The sequence below is a fragment of the Mesoplodon densirostris genome, chromosome 6 (genome assembly GCF_025265405.1).
Source record: "Mesoplodon densirostris isolate mMesDen1 chromosome 6, mMesDen1 primary haplotype, whole genome shotgun sequence".
NCBI classification, from domain to species: domain Eukaryota; kingdom Metazoa; phylum Chordata; class Mammalia; order Artiodactyla; family Ziphiidae; genus Mesoplodon; species Mesoplodon densirostris.
The window spans coordinates 2387833-2409281 of record NC_082666.1 but is presented as its reverse complement, the minus strand read 5'-3'; the positions used below and the strand labels follow the sequence as shown (position 1 = coordinate 2409281).

Genomic DNA, 21449 nt, shown 5'->3' with positions numbered 1-21449 from the left:
TGGAGCAGTTTCCCCAGGCAAGTCCCTAACTAGCTAAATGGCTTGTCCTGTCTCTGTCAGCTGGGAAGACGCCCACTGCGACACGTGAGCCAGTCTGCAGGGACACGTTGAAGCAGCGCTCTCACCCGTCACGTGCCCACGCAGATCGCCATCAGCCGGCACTGGGGATGTGGGGCCAGCTTGGGTGATGTGGCCAGGCATGGCTCGTGTCCCAGGAGGCTGGCCCCTCCCAGCGAGATGGCAGGGCTTTCGGGGCACCGGACTCTAGACCTCCGAGGGAGGTTATCCTTACGCTGCGTCAAAAGGGTGCGCAAGGGTCTCGGTCCACCCAGTCCTCGGTGGGTCAACAGGGAGCTGTCACGGGACCCTCTCAGCCATGCAGGGGCTCCCCCGGGGGAGAATGCTGGAATGGACCCTAGTCTCAGGCAGTGGCTTGGTCCAGCCCCTCATCCTGGGCACACAGAGCTGCTCCATGGGGGTCTTTGTAGAGTAGGGGGGTGCGCAGAGCTGGCGTGAGCCCACAGGGATGGCGTGGAGGGGGGAGCAAAGAGACCACACCCGCTCAACCTTTGCCCCCGCCGATGTTGACCATGGTGGGGCCGGCGGGGCTCTGACCCCGGCTGGCTGGGCAGTGGCGGGTGGGCTCTTCCAGCTTGGAGATGATCTCGGGAAGGGGCTGCAGATTCCACTCACCCTGCAAGGAAGGGACCAGGAGGTAAACTGAGGCTGGAGGGGTGAAGCGGAGGCCACCTCCCCAGGCACTTGCCCTTAAACTCACCTTGTCCCAAACCAACCCCCCATTGTTACTTGGGGGTCCTCACCTGGAAGCCATCCTAGCCCCCCATCTGCCTCCTCGGCCACCGCTCACTTCATTCAGAGAAGCAATCAGAAGCCCTGGGCACAGGCTGATTTTTTAGCGATCCCCCCGCCCCATGACAAGGCTGCATCAAAAGGCACATTTTAACCGCATCAGACGTCTGCCCCAAACGACTCTCTGATGCGCCATTATGAGCCCCGCCCTTGGTGCTTGGAATGTTTGATTTAGCGATTAATCCAGCTCCCAAATGCCTCCAGAAAACCTGCCTTCCAGATTTGCAGGCTGCAGAGCCTTCCACGCCTAACTCAGCACCAGCCCTGGCCTCAGACAGGCGGCTGGCCCGGGGAATAAATGAGATGCCTTTGAATCCCAGTGGGTCTCAGATAAGGAGAGAAACCAGCCTGCAGTTTCAGACTGTTTGGTTTCTCACCTGCCCCTCCCTAAGCACTTTATTTTTAGGCTCTGGGGGAGTTTGCTGGCGGCCTGCTCATACCACCAAGATGAGTCCCGTGATGTGACGGCATCAGAGAGCGGGTAGCGCCCTTCTGGGGTGGCTGTCAGTTTCTCCCTCTGCAGACCGTCAGCTGTCTGTCTGGGCCCGTCTGTCACCACCAGATTACTCAACTGTTTTGTGTGAGTGCGTCTTGCCAGCTCCTTGGGGTGGAGCCCTGTCACCCATGCCGGGGTCCTCTGAGGGGCCTGGGGCACAAAGAGGTGGGCAGCCGCAGAACTTGCCGCTGGGGGTTGGGAAGGGGCGACGGTGTTTCCAAGGGCGGTGGCTGGCGTGCCCCTGATACACACACACACACACAGGGCAGGCATACCTGGAAGCGGACAGCCGAGGACTTGTTGCAGTGCATGGAGATGGGGGCAAAGCTGTACAGAGCCTTGAGCACTTGGCGGTTGAAGGAGTTCCAGGGCACAGAGGCAAACTGCTCAGGGACAGAGGCTTGAGGGCAGGTGCAGACTTCCTCGCTGTTGAACCTTGTTGGGGGAAGAAACAGCCCAGAGTGGGGTATGGCAGAGGGGAGGGGAGCCCAGCAGGGCAAGTGACGCCTCCCTGTAGATGGGTGGGGTCCCCAGAGTAGCCGTCAGGCCACCAGCCTCCTAACATACTGCCTTGGCCCTGACTCCCTGCTGGCGATGGCTAATAGGTTCATCTCTTCTTCCAGCTTGGATCAGTTGGGAATGGCTGCTCCAGGGCTGGGTGGAGGGGGCTTCTCAGGCCAAGTCCAGACTCAATAGGAAACAAGTGCGGGGATCGATTAGTGATGCCTGCCACAGACACCTCAAGGGGGAGTGGAGACATGGTTGCCACATTTGTGCTCCCCCTGCTCCTGGATTCCTCACTTTCACCCAGCTGCCTAACAGGGCCTGGGGGTTTCTGGGTTGGGGTTCCCCTGCCATGACCAGGGATGGAAGACACAGCAGACGTGCTCCCCTGGAGCCATCACCTGTTCACAAGGTGGAAATACTTCTGCAGGAAGCCAGGGTCCACGGCACTCTTGCAGAGCTCCAGCTGTGTCAGGGGGTAGTAGTGCACATAGTTGACACACATCTCCTCCAGGATCCCAAAGCCCCCCTGCGGGACGGAGATGACGCCCGTCAGCACTGGCGCTTTACTCCTGGACGCTGCCGCTCAACATCTCATATATTCACTGCATTCATGCATTCATTCGTTCCCTCATCACGCGGTGCCAGACCATGTTCTGAGCAAGCAAAGTCCCTGCCCTCTTGGAATTCCCAGCCTTTGCGGGAGAGACCAATAGCAAACACGTCAGCCAGTACGTTCGTCTCAGTTGGTGGTAAGTGTTGTTAGGAATCAAACTACAACAGAGGCACCCGAGAGGGGTATTAGTGTACCCATTTTATGGATGCAGAAACTGAGTCCCAGGGAGGGTAAAGGGCAAGGCCTGAGTGGATGCAGGCTCCCAACCTTGGCTGGGGAGCTGTCCCCTCAGTCTGCGGTGTGAGCCTGGGGACTGGGGACAGCAGGGGAGGCCTCCCCTCACAGAAGACACCACGTGGCCACCCGTCATTTCCAGAACTCAGCTCTGGGAGGAGCAGGGGCTCCAGAAGAGAAGCCGGTGACTAGAGGCTGTCACAAGCCACCCAGGGAAACCTGTGGCTTTGTCATCCTGGGAGGGAGCAGAATGCCACCAGCTTTAAGCCCCTGGCCAGGTCCCTGGTCTCAGAGCCACTGGACATGGAGCCCAGACCCAGGAAGAGGAGGAACCCGGCAGCAGAAGGGCCAGGCTGCAGGGAGCGGAGGTCCGCCTGGCAGCGGCTCAGACCCCGGCAGGGCAGGGGCAGGTTTGGGTGCATGGCCCCGCCCACCTTTGCCTTTTGCCCAGGCTCCCAGCACTTTGTGAACCATGGAGTGGGCCTGGGGGGTTTTATTTGGCTGGTGGGAAAGTTTGAGGGAAGAAAGGCATCTGCTTCTTTATGGCAGAACAAAAGCGCTGTAAAAAGCCCAGCTGAGGGCTCATGCCAAGCAATGGACAAGGAGCGGGGGCAGCTCTGCTCAAGGATGACTGTTTAAAAAGGAAATTCCCCAGGAGCCGCTGCCCGGCTCCTGAGCGGCACCTCTGGGGAGGGTTTTCACCTGTATTGTTCCCTGGTTCTGACCCCCCATTTCCTTTCCTCACCTGTTCTGTTCTGGCCTCAGATCACGGAGATAACCTCCCTCCTGGAATTCCACAGATTCCTGTGCCTCCTACTGCTTGTCTCAGACATCAAAAGAGAGAGTCCCGACCCTCTGCGGGCTCCGCTCAGGAAGCCCTCCCTTTGTCTCCACCCTGGGATGGAAGGCACATTTCAGGCCCGGGGCTGTCAGAGTGTGGGAAGTCCCTGCTGCCTTCCGCTGTCATCCCGCCTGGTGACGTGGCCACCTCCCCAAGGAGGGCGTGGGGCGGTGGCCTGAGGCCGTCAAGAGCACTCATGTGGCCAGAACATCCCCGGACGGACGTGACACCATTTCTCCTGGATGAGGTCGGGTGGGGCAGGGAGCGGGGCTTGGCCTGGGGGGCTCCCCTTCCCCGTTCACTGGCTGGATGCCAAGCAGGTGCCTGACATCTCCCACCCTCAGCCCCAGTGGCCTCGCCCACAGAGTAGGCGATGCTGCAGTCCCGCCTGGGGCGTTGCTCAGCTCATAAACCCCCTACCGAGAGGCACGTGCACTGTTGGCGCCTGGACCAGCCCTGCTCCCTGCCAGCTGGGTGCCCCCAGTTGCTCCATCTCACTGTGTCCTGGGACAGCTGCCTCAGAGGGTCCTGGCCAAGCTTCAAGCGTTCCTACGCACAGACAGGCTGAGTCATTATAGCAAGTCCTCCGCGTGGAGAAGGGTTAGGGTTAGGAGGCGCTCCACGTTAGCGGCTGTTGTTATGTGCTGAGCCCCCCCTTGCAGTCTCATAAAGAAGGTGCTGGCGGGCTTCCCTGGTGGCGCAGGGGTTGAGAGTCCGCCTGCCGATGGGGGGGACGTGGGTTCGTGCCCCGGTCCGGGAGGATCCCACATGCCGCGGAGCGTCTGGGCCCGTGAGCCATGGCCGCTGAGCCTGCGCGTCCGGAGCCTGTGCTCCGCAACGGGAGAGGCCACAGCAGTGAGAGGCCCGCGCTCCGCAAAAAAAAAAAAAAAAAAAAAAAAAAAAAAAAAAAAGAAGAAGGTGCTGGGGTTTAGGGCAGGGCTGCGTGCCTGCAAAGCTCTCCTGGCCCCCCCCCACCCAGAGCAGTTGTCACCTTAAGTCCAGATGGAGGGAGGGGTCACGTGGCAGGAAATTTGCAGGCACACAGCCCGGGGCTAAATGCCTGTTCAGCCCTAGTTGTCAGGTGTGTGACTTTCAGCAAGTATCTTCCCTCTCTGAGCCTCAGTTTCTCACCCATGAAAACAGAGACAAGGATTCCTACCTTGGAAACTGGTGTGAACCCTAAATAAGAGGTGGAAACACCCCAGTGTCCATCCACGCGTGAATGGCAAACAACTGTGGTCCACCCACACGATGGAGTCTTATTCAGCCAGAAAGAGGAATGAGGCACCGATTCACACTACAGCTTGGATGAGCCTTGAAAAGATGACGCTGAGTGGAAAAAAGCCCGTCACAAAAGGGCACAGGTTATATCATTCCGTTGATCTGAAAGTCCAGAATTGGTAAATCCACAGAGACAGAAAGTAGATCCGTTATTGCTTGGGGCTGAGGGTATGGGGCTGAAGGATTTGGGGTTTCTTTTGGGGGCAGGAAATGTTCTAAAATTGACTGCGGTGACGGTTGCACGTAGCGAATATTCTAAATGTCATTGAATTGCACACTTGAAGTGGGTGAATTGTACAGTGTGTGAATTATATCTCAATAAAGCTATTTTAAAGGAAACTAAATGGGACAGAGAGTAGACATTCCATAAATGTCAGCTGAATGAAAAGACAGAGCAGCACCGGGTGCAGACCAGAGTTCCTGGGTAGGGGAGGGGACAGCGCAGGCTGGGATGCCACACCAGGTCTGGTCCACTCGGAACCTCGTGATTCCCAGGATGATTCCTGGGACCTACGCTGACTATCGAGACAGTCAGTGACTCTGTCAGCAAGTGGTCGGCGCGCTCGGGCGGTCTTGGTCTGTGCCTGTTGACCCGGCATAATTGTTAACAGGGTCGCCCTTTGTTCTCAGAGGTGCCCCAGCTGTTCGATTCGTCATGTGACCACCTATCTGTTGGCACTGCCTGCACACCTAGCCTTGAGGACAGTCTCCCCCTGGACAGATCCTCCTCCTGGGCTGCCCACAGTCCAGCCCAGATGAACCCCTGTCTTATCCCTCCAGAGCAGAGTCAACTGTACATTTACACAGGATTATCTTAACATGAAGCCCAAAAGGGGACAGCGTAACAATGAATGTTTCTGTAGCCCCTTTATTTTTGCTGATTAACAGTTTGTTAGAAAAGCAGCTGCAGGTTTGTTACCAAAGGTGTGAGAATGACCTTTGTCCTCTGCCTGCCTGCCCACCTCCCCTCTGCCTGGCCCTCCCCCCGCCTCTCCCCCTCCTTGATCTCTGTCTGACAATCGCCTCTCTTGGCCCTGCTCCCAGCACTTCCACCGCGTCTTTAGTTTTATCCCAACTCTGCTTGTCGCTGGTGGCAGGCCTGTGGCCGCTCCCCAGCACCAGCTCTAGTGCTGATATGTATTGCCGTGGCGCTCTACCTAGTGCAGCCATCAAAATAACCCAGAGAGCTCGTTAAACCACGGGTCACCGGTATCACCACCCAAATTCCAGCTCCAGCTCGATAGGTCTGGGGAGGAACCAATGGGTTTACCATCGGTTTTTTTTACCAAGGTCGCAGGGGATGCTGATGTTGCTGGTCCAGGGACCACACCCTGAGAGCCACTGGTTGATTGAATGAATGAAGGACGGGCAGCCCTGCCCTCTGGTCTAGAGGAGATAAGACTTGTCCACGTGCTCTGCAGCAGGTGGCAAGAAGTCAGGTGACTTACCACCGTGGCCAGCTTCCTGTCTCCCGTGTTGTATGTGCAGGAAGTGATGAGCACGTCTCCCTGAGAACCAAGCCGACAGAGGCCCATCAGCACCTGCCCGCGTCGGGTACCAGGTGCACTGGGCCCGTCCCACCTGGTGTCTGACTGCGGTAGTCAATCCACTACTGAGGAACCCAGCAGTGGGCCCTGGGTCCCCACACGTGAGGGTCACTCTCTGAGTGTCCCCAGGGGGTGATTACTCGTCGGCCTCTGTGGCCCCTTCCTACATGGGCCAGAGCCGGCCGGTGGTTGCCTGGGGATGGGTGGACCCACCGTGACCCCCATGCCCTCATCTGTCCCTAAAGCTCTCGGGTCTGCGGTCAGCTGATCAGGCGGGAGGATGCTTGTCACCCCAAGTGCCGTCTGGTTCCGGCCCCTCGGCAGCCCCTCTGTGTAGTCCCGGTGAGTCACGGTGGGGCAGCCCCAGCCCCTGCCCAGCATGGACCTGGCTCTGGAAGGCCTTCCACGGCCTCTGCCCTCCCCCATTGCTTCCTGTCCCTCCCCTCTGGGGATGGCCCTCCTGGCCCCCCTTCCCTAACCGGGCACTCACCGGGTGGACAGACACGACCTTCTTCAACATGCGGATCTCCTGGGGTGGGCGGGGGGGGAGGGGAGGGGAGGGGAAGGGGGGGGAGGGGAGGGGAGGGGAAGAGGGGGGAGGGGCAGAGTAGGGGGGAGGGGGGACTTCAGAGTACTGCAGACACAGCCCCCCGACCCCTCTGTGGGAAGCCAGGACTGGCTAAGTTTGGCCTCTGGCCAGGAACGGATGACAAGAAGGTGGTCATCTAAGATGGATGTTACCATCAAGCTGCCAGGGTCCCCCAGATCCCGCAGTCGGCCACACACCAGAATCCCCCACCGGAGTCCCTCCCCCAGATGAAATCCGCAAGAGGAACCGGCTGGCTGTGTGTGCTCCTCGGGTGTCTGGGCCTGGCCCAGGAGAGGGAGCCCCGGAATGGGGACGTTTCTATGGCCGTTGGGAGAGGGAGGGTCGGACAGCCCACAGCCATGTCCTGCGCGGGCCAGCAGGGCGGGGCGGGGCGGGGAAGGGGTGTGGGGTGGCGGTCCCTACCTGGAAGTGCGGGCTGTAGTGGTCGTCCCTGTTCACAACCTCCTTCTCGCGGCCGTCCCGGGCCAGCACCGTGACCACCTTCCTGCCCGTCAGGTGCGTGTGGAGTTGAGAGGCGAAGATGTGGATTCCGGAAGGAGGTAGAGCCTGCGGGGATGGGGGGGGTCAGGGCCTGGCCACGTGGCTGTCTGCACCCCCCAGGGCCACGGAACGGCCACGTGAGTTTACTTCCCGGGACCGTTTGCATCACCCAGGCCCTTCCTTCTCCCGGATCGGTGAAACCCCCATCAGAAAACTCAGTAGAGGGACGTCCCTGGTGGTCCAGTGGTTCAGAATCCGCCTTCCAAGGCAGGGGATGCAGGTTTGATCTCTGGTTGGGGGTCTAAGATCCCACATGCCGTGGAGCAACTAAACCCGCGCTCTGCAACTGGAGAGAAGCCCGAGGCTCGTCCGGCTGCCGATGGCTTCCCTTTGGGTCCTCTCTTGAGCCCCCGAAGGCTGGTCGGTTCATTCTGCATTTATTCCACAGACTAGGGTCCTCACGTCCGGCGGGCGACGTGGCACAGCAGTGCCGGGCCGTCCTGTCCAGCCTCTGCCAGCCTCCAGCACTGGCATGTCCCCAGCTGCCCTCGGCATGACCTCCCTTCATCCGCATGACAGCCAGGCAGCTGTTCCCTGCTGTCACTGTCACCTGGTACTACAGCCGTGGTGCAGGCAGGCAGCACGGAGGAAACAGGCCAGCCCTCACATCACCACCAGGGCAGACGGCAATTTTCCAGATGTTTCCCCTGCGTTAACATTCACTTGATTTAGACAGAATGTTTCCTAAAACGGATTACACATGTCAAGCTTTTTCTCCTCGACGTGGCCATCTCCCTGACCACACACCGCCGTGTTCGTCCACCCCATCGGCTGCTCAGGGAGGTCCTGGTGCCCTCGCCCCGTCACTGAGTGACCCCAGGCTGCTGCTGCACTTCTGCAGGTCACCCGATTTCACGTTTGTGCTTCTATCTTGTTCTCCTCCAGCTACCGTCCCCTGCCCTCGTCATTATGGATACCTTCTGGCCCCCTCGCAATGATCTGAGGACTGGGAAACCTTGTGGCCACATTTGTGACAATTGGGGCCAGGCCTGGGAGCACCTGCTGACCAATGGGGCCCTGGGTTTCTCTCGTCTGGTCCCCAGAGGCCGACCACTGGCCCAGAGTCGTGGCTGTGTAACAGGTGCAGGGGGATTGCTGTCCTGGGGCCTATGGTCCAAAACACTGTACTTCTTCTTGGCTTGTCTTCGGTGAGGATACCTAGACCAGGCCAGACTTCCGACTGCAGAAATTACGCCCCTCGGAGGTCTGCTAACGGAGATGAGACCCCCACTCTGCCGGAGGCCCTTCCATGAGAGTCCACAGAGATGCGATTTTCACAAAGAATGTACCATTTAAAGGGGGACAAGAAAACGGAGTTATTTTTATTTTGTGCTGTAAAGTATTTAGAGACTCTGGTGAGAGAAGGCAGGTCTGCGTTCCCAGGCTGGTGAGAGGCATTCTCAAGGTCAGCGGGTCAACACGACCCGTCTACCCCTGGCAAAGGTCAGTCACTTGGCCTGGGGCCCCTCTTGGCCGGTAAGTCTGCAGCCCCAGCTCCAGGCTCAGGCCACAGAGACTTTCACACGGCAAGGTGTCACCACGTTCTGGGGACACGGGGAAGTGTCAGATGCTGGTGTGGTTACGGTTTGTCACCCCGGGTCTCAGGTAAGAGCTGACCTACCGTGGATGCAGATGAGGCCAGAGCAGTCTGACAGCTCTGTCTGTTCAGCTCGAGGGCCCTTTGCTCGCCTAAGACTTGGAGGCTCAGGGAGCTCCCGGGAAGAACAAATCCCAGGGAATCAATTCACTGGGAAGACAAATCCGCATATAAACCGCATCACAGAGCAGGCTGCTGTGTGACGTCAGAGACCCATGTTTGACTTCTCACTCTGCAACTGGAGGCACTGTGGCCCCGGCAAGCCTCAGTCTCCTCATCTGTGAAGTGGGGACGCTAACACTCACCTTGCAGGTCATCGTGAAAAGCAAAGGTACCTCATGGGAGAGAGTGTTTGCAGCATTCCCAACAGACCATGCCGTAACACCCACCACATAAAAATAACTTTTGGTTCCTTTTACTATCGGTTTCTACCAATAGTAAGACAGACAACCCACTAGAAACACTGGACAACGTTATGAACAGATATTCGCAGAAAGGAGGGGCAAATGGCCAAGAAACAGGTGCAAACATCCTCAGCTTCTACAAATGGGGAAATTCAAATTGAACAACAGTGATGCTTTTCTCCCAAGTGATTGAGAAAATATTTTAAGCATTGATAATATGGTGGGTCATATTAAGTCTGGGGCACCAGGCACCCTCTGGTACTGTGGGGGGAAGAAGCCCCAGAATGGGCTTTCTGGGGGGCGTTTTGCCAGATTTATTCAAATTAAAGCTCACATCCCTGTGCGTGGCAATTCCACCTCTAGAATACACCTGATAGACATTTCCCGTGGGCACAGAATTTCCCTGAGGGCTTCTTCCTGTCAGTGGGAAGTTGACAGCAGGCTGGATACTGGTGACGGGGGGACAGTTCAGCACAGGCCGGGACTGGGGGAGGCCGGGGAGAACCGAGGGCCCAGAATTGGAGGAGTCACTTCCGCTCCTCCCGAAGCTCGGTCCCTCCATCTGCTCCCGAGTCTAAGCACTACCTGTGCCACACCTGCCCTCGCACAGTGGCCCTGGGGACCAGTGCTCCCCTGTGTCCTGCGCCCCAGGCACTTTGCTGGCCTCACCTGGTCCAGCGCCAGTGAAGTCCCTGCTGAATCCGTGCTGTGCGTCGGTTAAAGGGCAAGTCACGGACAAACGTTCACTATTCAGTGTGTTTTTAAACACGCCGCGTGTAAGGGCTTGTAGAAACAGGTAGGGAAAAAGTCCGGAGGGGCACAAGAGATCCAGCAGCTGGCTATCTCGGGGAGGAGGAGAGGCTGCTGGGACCAAGGGGTGTTAGCTGCACTGCCTGCATTTCTCATGGTGAATGTGTGTCTATCTCATTCACAGGATGAACACATATTTTAAACACTGGCTCAGGTTTGGACTAAATGGGAGCCAGTTATTACTGAGAGGACGGTGCAGACGCAGACCGGCCGGCGGGAAGGCCCCTCGGCATCCAGAGGAGGTAGGGGGGGTGGCGCTGGTGGAGCTGCAGGGTGGGGAAAGCAAAGCCACAAGCCACTGACCTCGGCCCCCACCCTCGGGGCCTCAGCCAGGGAAGCAGGGCGGTGCCAGGCCCAGCCCCATGTCCGGCCCACTCACCAGCTGGGTGCACTTGTCCGTGCAGTAGCCGGTGAGGACGAAGGCCGTCTCCTGCGGGGGGATGGCCATCACGGGCGTGTACACCAGGCCCAGCTCCATGATGCCCGCATCGAAGCGCCGCAGCGTGGCTGTGTAGTACAGGCGGATGCCCGAGGAGTCGCGCCGGCCTGGGAGGAGGAGGGACGGAGGTGAGCGGAGCCCCTCGCCCCGACCCCCGCCTGGCACACGGACGACCCTAGCCACCCTCAACCAGGAGGCGCCAGTCACACACCTGCTCCCACCTGCATTTGTTCCCAAACCTGTTTACCCCAGGCGGATGCCATGGTTACCACAAGGACCAATTCACCTGTGCCATTCCCACGTGCAAAGCAAGAGCCATTGTTTCTGTGAAAACGAGGTGAATGCTTTGGAAAGACTTGATTAAGGCAACAAAAGAAAACCGAAAACCGTGCTGTTGAACCGGGTCGGGTGAGATGCCTGCAGTGGGTTTAGGAAGCTCGCCAACACCTCAGAGGGCTTGGGAAGGGCTTTGATGTTCTTCCTGCTGGTTCAAAGGGCTCTGAGCTGGAACTGACCAGCAGGACGACCTGTCGGTGAGGTTTGGGCGGAGAGCAGGGCATGGCCACCCTCACAGAGGAGCCTTGGCCCCGTCGGGCAGGTGAGCGTGAGTCTGTGTGGTGAAGCCAGCAAGAAGCGTTTAAGGCACATCCTTCTTGTGGCCTCTCTCCCTCCTTCCTCCTTTTTTTTCTTTTCTTTTTTTTTTTTTTTTGGCGGTACGCGGGCCTCTCACTGTTGTGGCCTCTCCCGCTGCGGAGCACAGGCTCCGGACGCACAGGCTCAGTGGCCATCCTCCTTCCTCCTTTGATTCCTGTCCTGCAGGGTTGACCCAGGGGCTGCGTAGGCTGGGAGGACATCACAGGAGAAACCTAAGGAGGAGCGTGGACCCGTGGAGCAGGGTCAGCACTAAGGGTGCAGCCCCCCGGCTCACACACCGTCCTGGGTCCCATCAGCTCAACAGTGTGCTGTGTGTTCTCAGGCAAGTTGCTGTCCCTCTCTGGGCTCGAAGTCAAGGACCTCTTCCAAAGAAGAATTTGGTGCTTCTGCCCATCGTGTTCCAGCCACACCTGCCAGGTCTTCTTGTAGTCGACAAATTGGAGAGTACACGGCTCCCTGGGCAGCCTCCCAGTGGTCATACGAAGCTGACGGACGGAGGTCTGGGGATGCCGGCACCCACAGGTCTCAAGTATCCCTTTCCCTGCCAGGAGTCGGTCAGCGAGGCCCTGAGCGTTTCGGGGCTGGTCCCCTGGGGGAGGATTAAGGGCTGGACGTGGCCCATCCCCTCGGAGTGGGCAGGAGAGCTGGGAGCTGGGCGGGGGAGCCCGTGTAACTGAAGAATCATCCTCCCGCAATTATAGACGGGGAAACTGAGGCCCGGAACCTGAGCTGAAGACCCTGCTCAAGATCGCAGGGCTGGGACGTGGCCGAGCTGGGACCCCAGGCTGTCTCCCTGCTCCGCTGCCCTGAGGTGGAGCTGAGGACACACCGTCTTGCCGTTGCCTACCTCCCTCCCTCCCTGCCCCATTCTCCTCCCGCAATGTCCAAACTCCGCCTCTGTATCTCTGGGCTGATTACATCAGAGGATCATAATAAAAAGGGAGATGCAATTGGTTAAAATTCAGATGGGGATTAAATAGTGAAATAATTGTTGAATTTTGATATTTATAGAAAAGAGACCCTTCTCCAGATTTGCAAAGTGACAGGAGCGTCCTTATATTTGGCAAAAGATCTGTAAATACAAGCAGATAATCAGGAAGAGACAGACTTCCCTGATGCTTAAGGAGTTTTCAAAAATCCATTTGCTTTCAGGTTTTAAATGAGCAATAAATCCCGTATCATGCTAAGGCCCAAGCTGACTTATGCTCCTCTCTGGGTGCTCTGTAGATAATTCCAGCGGTGGCAGAAAGTATTAGTTATGCAGCCAGGAAGAAGTTGCTAGCGGCTATTAGTTGAGCACACCCCGGTGCCCACATCCAGTTGGGAGCGTTACATGCACGAGCTTTCCCAGACTCAGGACAGCTGAGGGAGGTCAGGAAGCACGGGCAGGGGTAGGGGTCACCCACCCAGGGTCACGCAGCTAGGGAGACACAGGCTGGGACCTGGCCTGGAGCTGATGTCTAATCTCTCAGACTATTTCTGCCCCTCACTTACACAAACGAAAAATGTCATTTAAAAAAAGAGAGAGTGAGTGAGAGGAAGAGGGCTATGTGGCAATCTATGGCAGAAGATGCTGGTGAAACAGAGGAAAAGGTTTTCAGTTTCTGATACAGTATCAACTGGCATCATTACCCTAAACAGTGACCCTGGTTGTTCCACCTTCAGGCACGGGATGATCCAGCAGTCCCTGCTATCTGCCCCCACCTTGCTTTCCCAGCCCCTACATTGCAGCCGGGCTGGACCGCCTGTCTCCCTTTCCCTCCTCCGTGTCTGTGAACAGCACAGTCTCTCCCTCCATCTGGAATGAAGCACCTGTCAGCTTCCCCTGTGAAAATGCTCCTGGTCCCCCGAGGCCCAGGTCACCAGCCGCCATGATGCCACCCAGGCTGTGTGGACTCTTCCTTTCATACTTTCTGGCACTTTGCTCGTGTCTCCCTCCTAGAAAGCCTTTGCACCTTTCTGGATGTAAGGTCTGGTGTGGTAAATTGGGGGATGAGACATGATCCTGCATCTCACAGGAGTGGGTCTTGTGGATTTCTGCTTGCCTAGTATAAATTCAACAGCACAAAACAAACGAGAGCCACCCCTCCAGCGCCCAGGGCAGACATCGCTAATCAATCCCAGTACAGCCTTCAGCTACCTTTCCAGCAGGGATCTGGGGCTGCAGCTGAGGGTCAGTCAGAGGAGCCCGGTGAGCAGAACCTGTTTGCCACCCTGACCAGAACACATGGAAATAAAATCCCATCGACACATTCACACTCCAGGCATGCATTTGCTCTGTTGTGACAGGTTTTGAGAAGCAGGGGGGATGTTCATAGCCAGAAACGCCCCCCAGTGAGCCAGGCACTCCCCTTGTCCTGAGGACAGTCCTGGGGCCGTGCCTCCCAATGGTCAAACCATTGGAGGCTGGGTTCTATCTAGGCAGGGATCATGTTGGCTCTGGAGTGGCTGGCATCCTGCCATCCTGCCAGGTGCCCTGTCCTGGCCCAGCCTGTTCTGGGGACGGCAAAGCCACCTCCCATGGGTGCTGCAGAGTCACCCCTTTGGGGAGTGGAGGTCAGGGATTGGGGGGCATCTCCTGGTCTGAGCAGCCTCACAGAAGTTAGATTTTCAGGGGAGACGGCACGTGGAACCACTCCAGCCTGTGACCTCACTCCATTGTCTGTGACCCCGTTGGTTGGCACACCCTGATGCTAGCTAGCCTTCTGCTCTGTCGGGTGCCAATGAGGAAAGGGTGTGGGAGGAGGGGTGAGCTGTCTTTACTCAGATGGACCCGACATCTAAGTGATTCCTTACAGCTTCAGAATCAGACCAAGCTTGCCAGGTTCAGGTGTGGGCTCAGCCATAGCACGGCTGCACCACAGAGGCCACGGAGACGGGTCAGACCAGACCTCCTGGCTCTAAATTCCTACTCGCTTCACGGCCCTGGAGGTGTCCCTTTACCCCTGGCCTTAATTTGCTCTTCGGCAAAATAGGCACACAAGAAACCTCTACCTGCCTTTCCCAGGTGGTACCTGGAACAGCGTCGTGTTGATGGCAGCTGGTGTTTATGAAGGGGGAGGGGTAAAGACGCTGGGCCCCCACTGTGCGACTGAGCCAGCCAGTGAGACTCTGCCTGGGGAACCCACCGCAGGCCCAGGAGATGTGCAGTGAACAAGAGACACAAGAGGGACGCAGGCCGCGGTGGGCCACGTGACAAGGAGGCTAGACCTGCGGGGAGAGGGATGCGGTGCTAAGCCCCGCCAGCCCGGCTATCTTCCTAACTGGGTATGGCCGCGCCCAGGGTTCCCCAGGGGAGCACGGTAATGCTGGAAGCACACCTCGGAGCTCCCTACCTTTTATCATCAGCGGGTTGTGGTAGTGAACTTCCAGGCGGAGAAATCTGGAGGACCCAGGGCCCCCGAAAGCAAGGCCGGCTTCCTCTGGGTAGTAAAAGGCCTGCAGGGAGCAGGGAGGGTGGGGTCAGTCCAGGCAGAGAGACTGGGGTGTCAAGAGAGGGGTTCAGGGGCGGTCAGGGCATACCCACCCATGTGCTGGGGCCTGAGCTGCAGTGAGTGCTGTTGGTAGGGCAGCCAGATTAGGACTCTCCCCCTGATGGGCAGCTCATTACCAGCCCATGCAACATTCCTATTAGACTCGGGGTCAGGGAGTGGGGAGAGCTCATGCCCCAAGGCGAGCCCACCGCCCAAGCCCCTCCTCTGAGCTGGTGGAGGAAGCTGCTGGAAGACCCTGGACACAGCCCAGGGAGGCCAGCCCCGGGACCACCCTGTGCACAGACCCCTCCAAGTCCAGCGGAACTTGATCGGGGAAATGAGAGCGATTCCCACGAGGAATGTTAGGTCGTGGGGCTCTTGCATTTTTACAGGAAAGTAACCTAGGCTGGAGAAGGCGTTCGTGGCTCAAAAGAGCCATGGGATTCCAACAACGTACAGGTGGTGGGGAGACGGGGTTATTCGGGCCCTGGGTTGCCCTGGGGGCCTCACAGCCTCCCTCCAGCGCTCCCTTCTTGGAGGCTCTCATGCATAAGTGGGGGCCCCCTGGGGAGATGCCGGGAAGGGCACGCACCTTGGCGCCCAGGGCCCAGGCAGCCAGCACGTGGCGACAGTAGTTGAGCCGCTCCGGCTTCATCTTGGAGTCGCAGGGCCCGCTGAAGTGGGGGAAGCTCTCGAACTCGGCTGCGCACTGGAAGACCTCCATGTGGTGCACCAGGGCCTCATTGCCCTCGGTGACGATGGGCTCGTACTGTGGGAGTGGAGCATCCACTGAACCCGGGACAGCAGACCCCGCCCACCCACCTGCTCACCCCCACCGGTGGGGCTCTCACCCAGCAGCTCCCTTCCGTGGGCCTCTGCTTGCCCCTCTGTAAAATGGGAGGGTTGAGCCAGGAGATTTCCAGGGGTGCTTCTGGGGCTCAGGGTTTTGGGGGTGGAGCCACCACCCTGGAACCAGGCAGAATCTGCCAGAAGCTCACAGTGAGCTCAGGAGCAAAGGGAAGGGGACCCAGGCGAGTCATTTCCCGATAAGGGGGTTGGGGGACAGGAAGGCAGCAGCCCTCGTGTGAACGTGGCAGTGGCGCACAGACACACGGAGACTGCCCAAGGCAAGGCTGAGCCTAGGGGGCAGGTGCAGCTGTGAGTCAGGCCCACCGCTTCCTGCTGTGTGACTTTGGGAGCTCACACTACCTCTCTGGGCTGCATGTCCTCGAATGGAAATAGGAGTGATAATATCAGCACTGTGTGTGTGGTATGGCGGTGATGGAGCGGGTAAACCGCCTCCTCTTTCCCCAGGCCGGGCAAAGAGGGGACAGTCAACAGCTACCGTCGTTACTGTTATATCTGCAGGAAGGTGTTTAGAGCAGTTGAGCTCTGAGTTGAGTTGTTATTTCATGAAGGAGGAGGGTGTCCTGACGGACAGATAAATAGCTAGACAGCCGCTCCAGTCCCAGGGGAAGATGCAAAAATCAAGACATCAGTTGCCTTTGGTCCAGGCTGGGAAGCTGGGGCACAGCAGCCCCGGGAGGGCGGGGAGTGAGCAGCGCGACGGGGGGTCAGAGCACACTTGTGGCTGCAGAAAGCTCAGACCCTGCCTGGGGTCCACACCACAGAGGTCACTGGTCCAAGCAGGACCATGGACAGCGCCCCAGGACAGGCCACCTCTGAGGCCCCAGGTGGGAGGTAGAGCTGGGATGAGGACCAGGCCCACAAACCATGATGACGTGGTGCCGAGGGAAGCCGTCCGGGAGCTCGGCGACGTAGCACCAGTACGTGGTTTCCTGGCCGGGGACCAGGACGTCTGGGGCGCGGATCTCCATGGTGCGCATGTCCGAGGGCAGGGCTGGGATGGAGATGTTGGGCTTCAGCAGCTGCACCCTCTGCAGCCCCGTCTGCAGGCTGGAGACATTGATGGCCTCCAGCGACTGGAACGGCTCCTCCAGGATCCCATACACCAAGTGGACGGTGCCGTCCTGCAGGCGAGACAGGGCCCGGCACTCGTCCACTCACACCCCCAGAGTTGGGCTTCTGGTAACCGGGGAGACGCCAGGTCCCTACCCACCCTCGCCTGGCTGGTGACATGCCCGTTTCTCACCTCCCTGAAGGAGGGGAGCTTTGAGGCTCTGTGCGGACCTGGCTGGGATTAAATCCAACGCCGACCACCCCCAGAGCCCACGGTTTGTACCAGCCATTAATACATGTTGTCTTCCTAAATGCTTTCTATCTACATTTGCTTAGCATCCATTCAACTAACCATTGCTGGGTCGCTGTGAACCAGGCCGGCTGGCTCACCTGGGACATGTGTTCCCTCCACCACCCCCAGGGTCACTGGGGACAGGGCTGTTCTCTGCGCAGGTGTCTCAGAGCTCCAGGCAGGAGGCTTCCCCACACCCACGCTGGAGGCTCTGAGCTGAGCACACGTTGGCACCAGACGCCATGCAAAGTTCTGGGAGAGGGTCCTCTGCCTGCCCTTGCCCTTGTCCATGGGGAAGGTGAGCCAGGAGGGTGAGGACTCAGACCTCCTTCTGGAAGGACACTTCTTCTGGCTCCAGCTCTGTCCTCTCTCTGCCATGTCCCTGGGCAAGTCCTGCCCTGTCTGGCCTCAGTTTCCTCGTGTAGCACTGGGCCAGCCCATGTCACTGACACGCCATAAAGATAACACAGACTTTGGGTGTCAAGGTGCATTGGAAAGTGGAAAGGATTTTGTCTTCAGGAGATAACTGGTTTGTTTTTCCCTAAGGGTCTTGGAGCAGCGTGAGAAGCCTAAGGATTTTTAGATCTGTTGCCGCTGTGAATTACTAGACAGAGCAGGTTGAGCCTTACAGATGGTCTAATTCCCTTTTCTCCTTTTACAGACAAGTAAACTGAGGCCCAGAGGAGGAGGGGACCTGCCCTGAGCCTCACAGCCCGTTGGCCACAGAGCCAGTCTGGGAAACCAAGCCTCCTGGGCTCTTTCCAGAATTCTACTGAAGATGCTGGACCAGGAAGAGAGAACTAGTCAGGAGGAAGACCACTCAGGTCCCTGTCTGAAAGCTTTGGGGCGAGACCAACATCTAGAAACATGTCAGCTACGTGTCAACCGAGAGCTGCTTGCTTGCCAGGTCAGACGCCGATGGCAGAGCTGGTTTCTGCCAACCTGCCTTGTCCCCACCCGGCCGCCTCTGGAATCCACGCTCTCTGTGCACGGCTGGCCCAGGGATACTGCCCTGGGATGCGAGAGGGCTCCGTGCAGCCCACGGTCTCCTGGGCAAGCGGGCTGCCACCCACCTCGATGAGGTAATCCTTGGGGTCACAGGTGCCAAAGGGCCTCTTGAACAGCAGGGACAGGCCTTCCCGGGTGCTCTGTGCCCGCAGCAGCTGGTAATCCTGCTGGGCGTCCAGATGGATCTGCCCGTTCTGGTCACTCCAGGCGTCCTGTAGAGGCAAGGGCGGGCTCGGAGCACAAGGGGCCGAGCCGTGGGGCCAGAGTTCAGGGTTGGCCGCCCGCGGTGCAGCCCCTGGACACACCTCGCCCTGGGGCTCCTGGGGTTCTGCCCGGGGTGGGCGTCACGGCCACGCTCGGTGTCTGCCTGAGACAGTGGAGTTGACCTCCCACCCCACTCTCTTCCTCTGTGCCCTTGACACACGGCCTCAAACGCCAGCCAGGACTCACTGGGGCTGGTTAGCCATGCAGGTTCCCAGACCTCTGCATGGGACCCAGGAGCCTGTATCACAAAGAAGGTGCCATGATTGGGAATGTGGAGGCTTAGACAAAGCACCGCCTTTGGTCTGTGGAGGGAGGGACCCTAACAGCCCACGGAGCCTCGGAGAGGGTGTGGGGGGCCCACCCCGCACTTGCACACCCCTGAGAGTGAGCCCGCCTGAAACGCTGCCCCCCCCCCCACAGCATCTTGCCCACCTCGCCCTAGTCTTAGCCTTGCCCGGAGAGGTTAAACCGAGGCCCAGGAGGAAACGGACCCGCTGCATTTCCCCAGGATGTCCGAGGGTGGTGGTCCTGGCCAGACCCTGCCCTCCCCTCCCCCTAGCTGTTTCCCTGGCACCCGGCTCTAAGGCTCGGCCACCCTGGGGCTCCAGACCAGGGCCCGGAAAGCCGTCCACCTGGCAAGGAGGCTGTGAGGGAAACCCTGCCCCCGACAAGCAGGCCGCTATTCCAGTTCAGGAACAACACGGGACCACCAGTCCTTGGCCTTAGGATTGTCTTAAACCCTGCATTCAGGGCTAAAGCATGTTTTCCTCATTTCCCTGAGCAAAAAAGAAACCTGCAAAAGATTTGGCCAAATTTTCCCTAGAGAAAAGCACCACAGTGAAGCTCGTGCTGGGGTACACTGCTGAACTACAGAAGGACACATTTTAAACGGAAGCAGAACGTCAGCTTGTGATCCTTCGGCTGGAAATCTAGAGTGTAATTGTTGAACATATTGCCAAAGGAGGAAAACACGTCTGACATTTGTTTGCACAGGAATTTGTTGTGCAAATTAATCCTGCCTGTGCTGAGGACCAAGTCACCCCTGCTCTCTTGGCAGCCGGGGAAGCTGCTCCCGGGCTTGGCGGCTCCTCTGGGACCGGCTCAGAACCGCACTGCCCAGGTCTTTCTTGGCCGTGACCCGTAGCCACTGAGCATCCTGGTGTAGGAGAGGTGGGACAGCCCGGGGGCCCAGGAGGCCCCACCCCGCCCGGCTGGTGGTCGGGCTCACCCACCCTCCCCTGGGAAGTGGGCAGAGCCGCTTCCTGCCTGCAGAGTTGTGGCAGGGGTCGGACAGAGCGCCACCGGGTTCCAGAAAGACCAGCTCGTGTGAACCCACACATGCCAAGAAGGTGGGGAATGATTACTGTACCCACTCTGCAGATGAGCTACGCGAGGCCCTATCCTGACCCTGGCTCGGTGCTCCTGCTGGATTCCCACACTTAATTGAAGTAAGAGCCTCTCTGCTCACAGATAAAGTGCCTCCTGACTTAAAAACTATTTTAACCCTCCTGCGTCTGTTTCCATGAGAGAGTTGGGTTCGGTCCCCAGAGAGGTCAGGGTGGAAGAATTGTAGGGTGGCAGCTCAGGGCAAGATGCCTAGGCTCCCCCAACCCCGAGGGCCTCCCTTCAGCTTGTCGAGGGCCCCCAAAACCTCTCTCCTTTGAAGGGAAGCCTCCCCGCCTCCTTCGCCCTTTCTGGCAAGAATGGGTGTGAATGTGAGGCGTGGAGTGAGGCGCACGCCCTCAGCGTCCTGGCTTAGCTCCACGGACGGTTCATTCCACGCCTGGGTTGGGGGCCGGGGAGTCTGCACCTGCTCAGGTCACCCACGTGTACAAGCACCGCGTCCTTGGCAGTGGGCAGGCAGGCCAGCCACCGTGCTTGGCCGCAAGTGACCTCTGGGCGTTGTTTGTGCGGGTGGGTACGTGGGGGCCGCCCTCCCGAGGGCAGGTGTGGTGGGGAACGTGTGTTTATGTGGCGAGTGTGTCCTTCGTGTGTGTGCGGCTGTGCTCCTTGGGCACGTGGAGCTCTGTCATTTGGGGTGTGCAGTCAAGGACCATGGAAGTCATCTATTTCCCATTTTGTCCTTACATCAGCATCCCCGAGATGCCCAAGCTTGGGACACAAGGGATGCTCAGAATAAATGTGACCAGAGAGGCAGAAGGGAGACTTCCTTTGCCAGGTTAAGGATGGTGAGTGTAGAGGAAAAGGCAAGTTCAGGAGCACCGCGGAGGGAAGACTCACCCCAAAGTAGGCACTGTCCCCGTCGGTCCAGAGCACGACCAGGTCGGCGTCCTCCAGCTCGCCACGGTCCGACATCCCAAACAGGACGCCGGCCTTGAGCTCCCGCACCAGGAGCTGGAAGTGGACAGTCTCCTGCACGTAGCTGACATTCCACGACAGCTCCAGAGTCCCCTCAGGGTCCAGGGGGATGCGGTAGGGGAAGGGGCTCTCGGGGGGTGCCGAGCCCTGCAGTGCGGCCACCAGGATGACCAGGAAGACGGCCACCGCTGTGCCGTACATGGAGGCCGCCTCGCGCACGCTGGGGCTGGGGACCTGCATGGCTGGGTGAGCTTGGCCGCCCCACCTGGCCATTTATGTCTCGGCCCCACAGGGGGTGGGCCCGGGCTCCACCGGTAATCACATTTGTCTGGTGGGGAATTCAATTGTCCCAGTGACCCTCCCACCAGGCCGGGCCCCAGGCCAAACGCTTTGCTGCCCTTGCTTCTCCTAATTGGCACTAATAACACATGGACATCATCAGCGGGGATTGAAGCAGACAGGCTGGCTTCCTTCCCCCTGGATAGTCTCTGAGAGGTGTCCGGAAGGGGCTCCTCCCTGCAGACGGCCTCCAGCCAGGCACTGGGCTGACCACCAGGCCGGCTGCCTGGGCCCGTCCCCGCAGAGCTGATGGATTGGGCCCATGCTGCTCCACCCGTGGATGGGCAGACTGAGGCGCCGAGGGGTTATTTCCAGGGTGACCAGTGAGTAGTGAGACCTCCCTGCTGCAGGCTCAGGGAGCTGCTTCTATGATATAATACTGGAGGGTGGA

At 58.7% G+C, this 21449-nt stretch overlaps 1 protein-coding gene across 1 annotated transcript; it reads right to left on the bottom strand.

Moving 5' to 3' along the window:
- Positions 1-401: 401 nt before the first annotated feature.
- On the bottom strand, positions 402-20959 carry DBH (dopamine beta-hydroxylase). Its single transcript, XM_060101532.1, has 12 exons — positions 20642-20959; positions 18202-18348; positions 16650-16907; positions 15509-15685; positions 14779-14881; positions 10730-10896; positions 7402-7545; positions 6880-6918; positions 6291-6350; positions 2272-2399; positions 1642-1801; positions 402-694 (listed from the first exon to the last, which is right to left on the bottom strand). Exons 1-12 carry the CDS (start codon positions 20957-20959, stop codon positions 563-565), a joined length of 1833 nt encoding a protein of 610 aa, XP_059957515.1. The 3' UTR covers positions 402-562.
- Between the last annotated feature and the right edge of the window lie 490 nt (positions 20960-21449).

Coding starts and splice junctions, on each gene's coding strand:
- DBH (XM_060101532.1), bottom strand. CDS start 20,959: ATGCAGGTCCCCAGCCCCAGCGTGCGCGAGGCGGCCTCCATGTACGGC. Junction 16,908..18,201: donor CCAAGGATTACCTCATCGAG/GTGGGTGGCAGC, acceptor TCTCGCCTGCAG/GACGGCACCGTCCACTTGGT. Junction 10,897..14,778: donor CAACCCGCTGATGATAAAAG/GTAGGGAGCTCC, acceptor TCCTCCTCCCAG/GCCGGCGCGACTCCTCGGGC.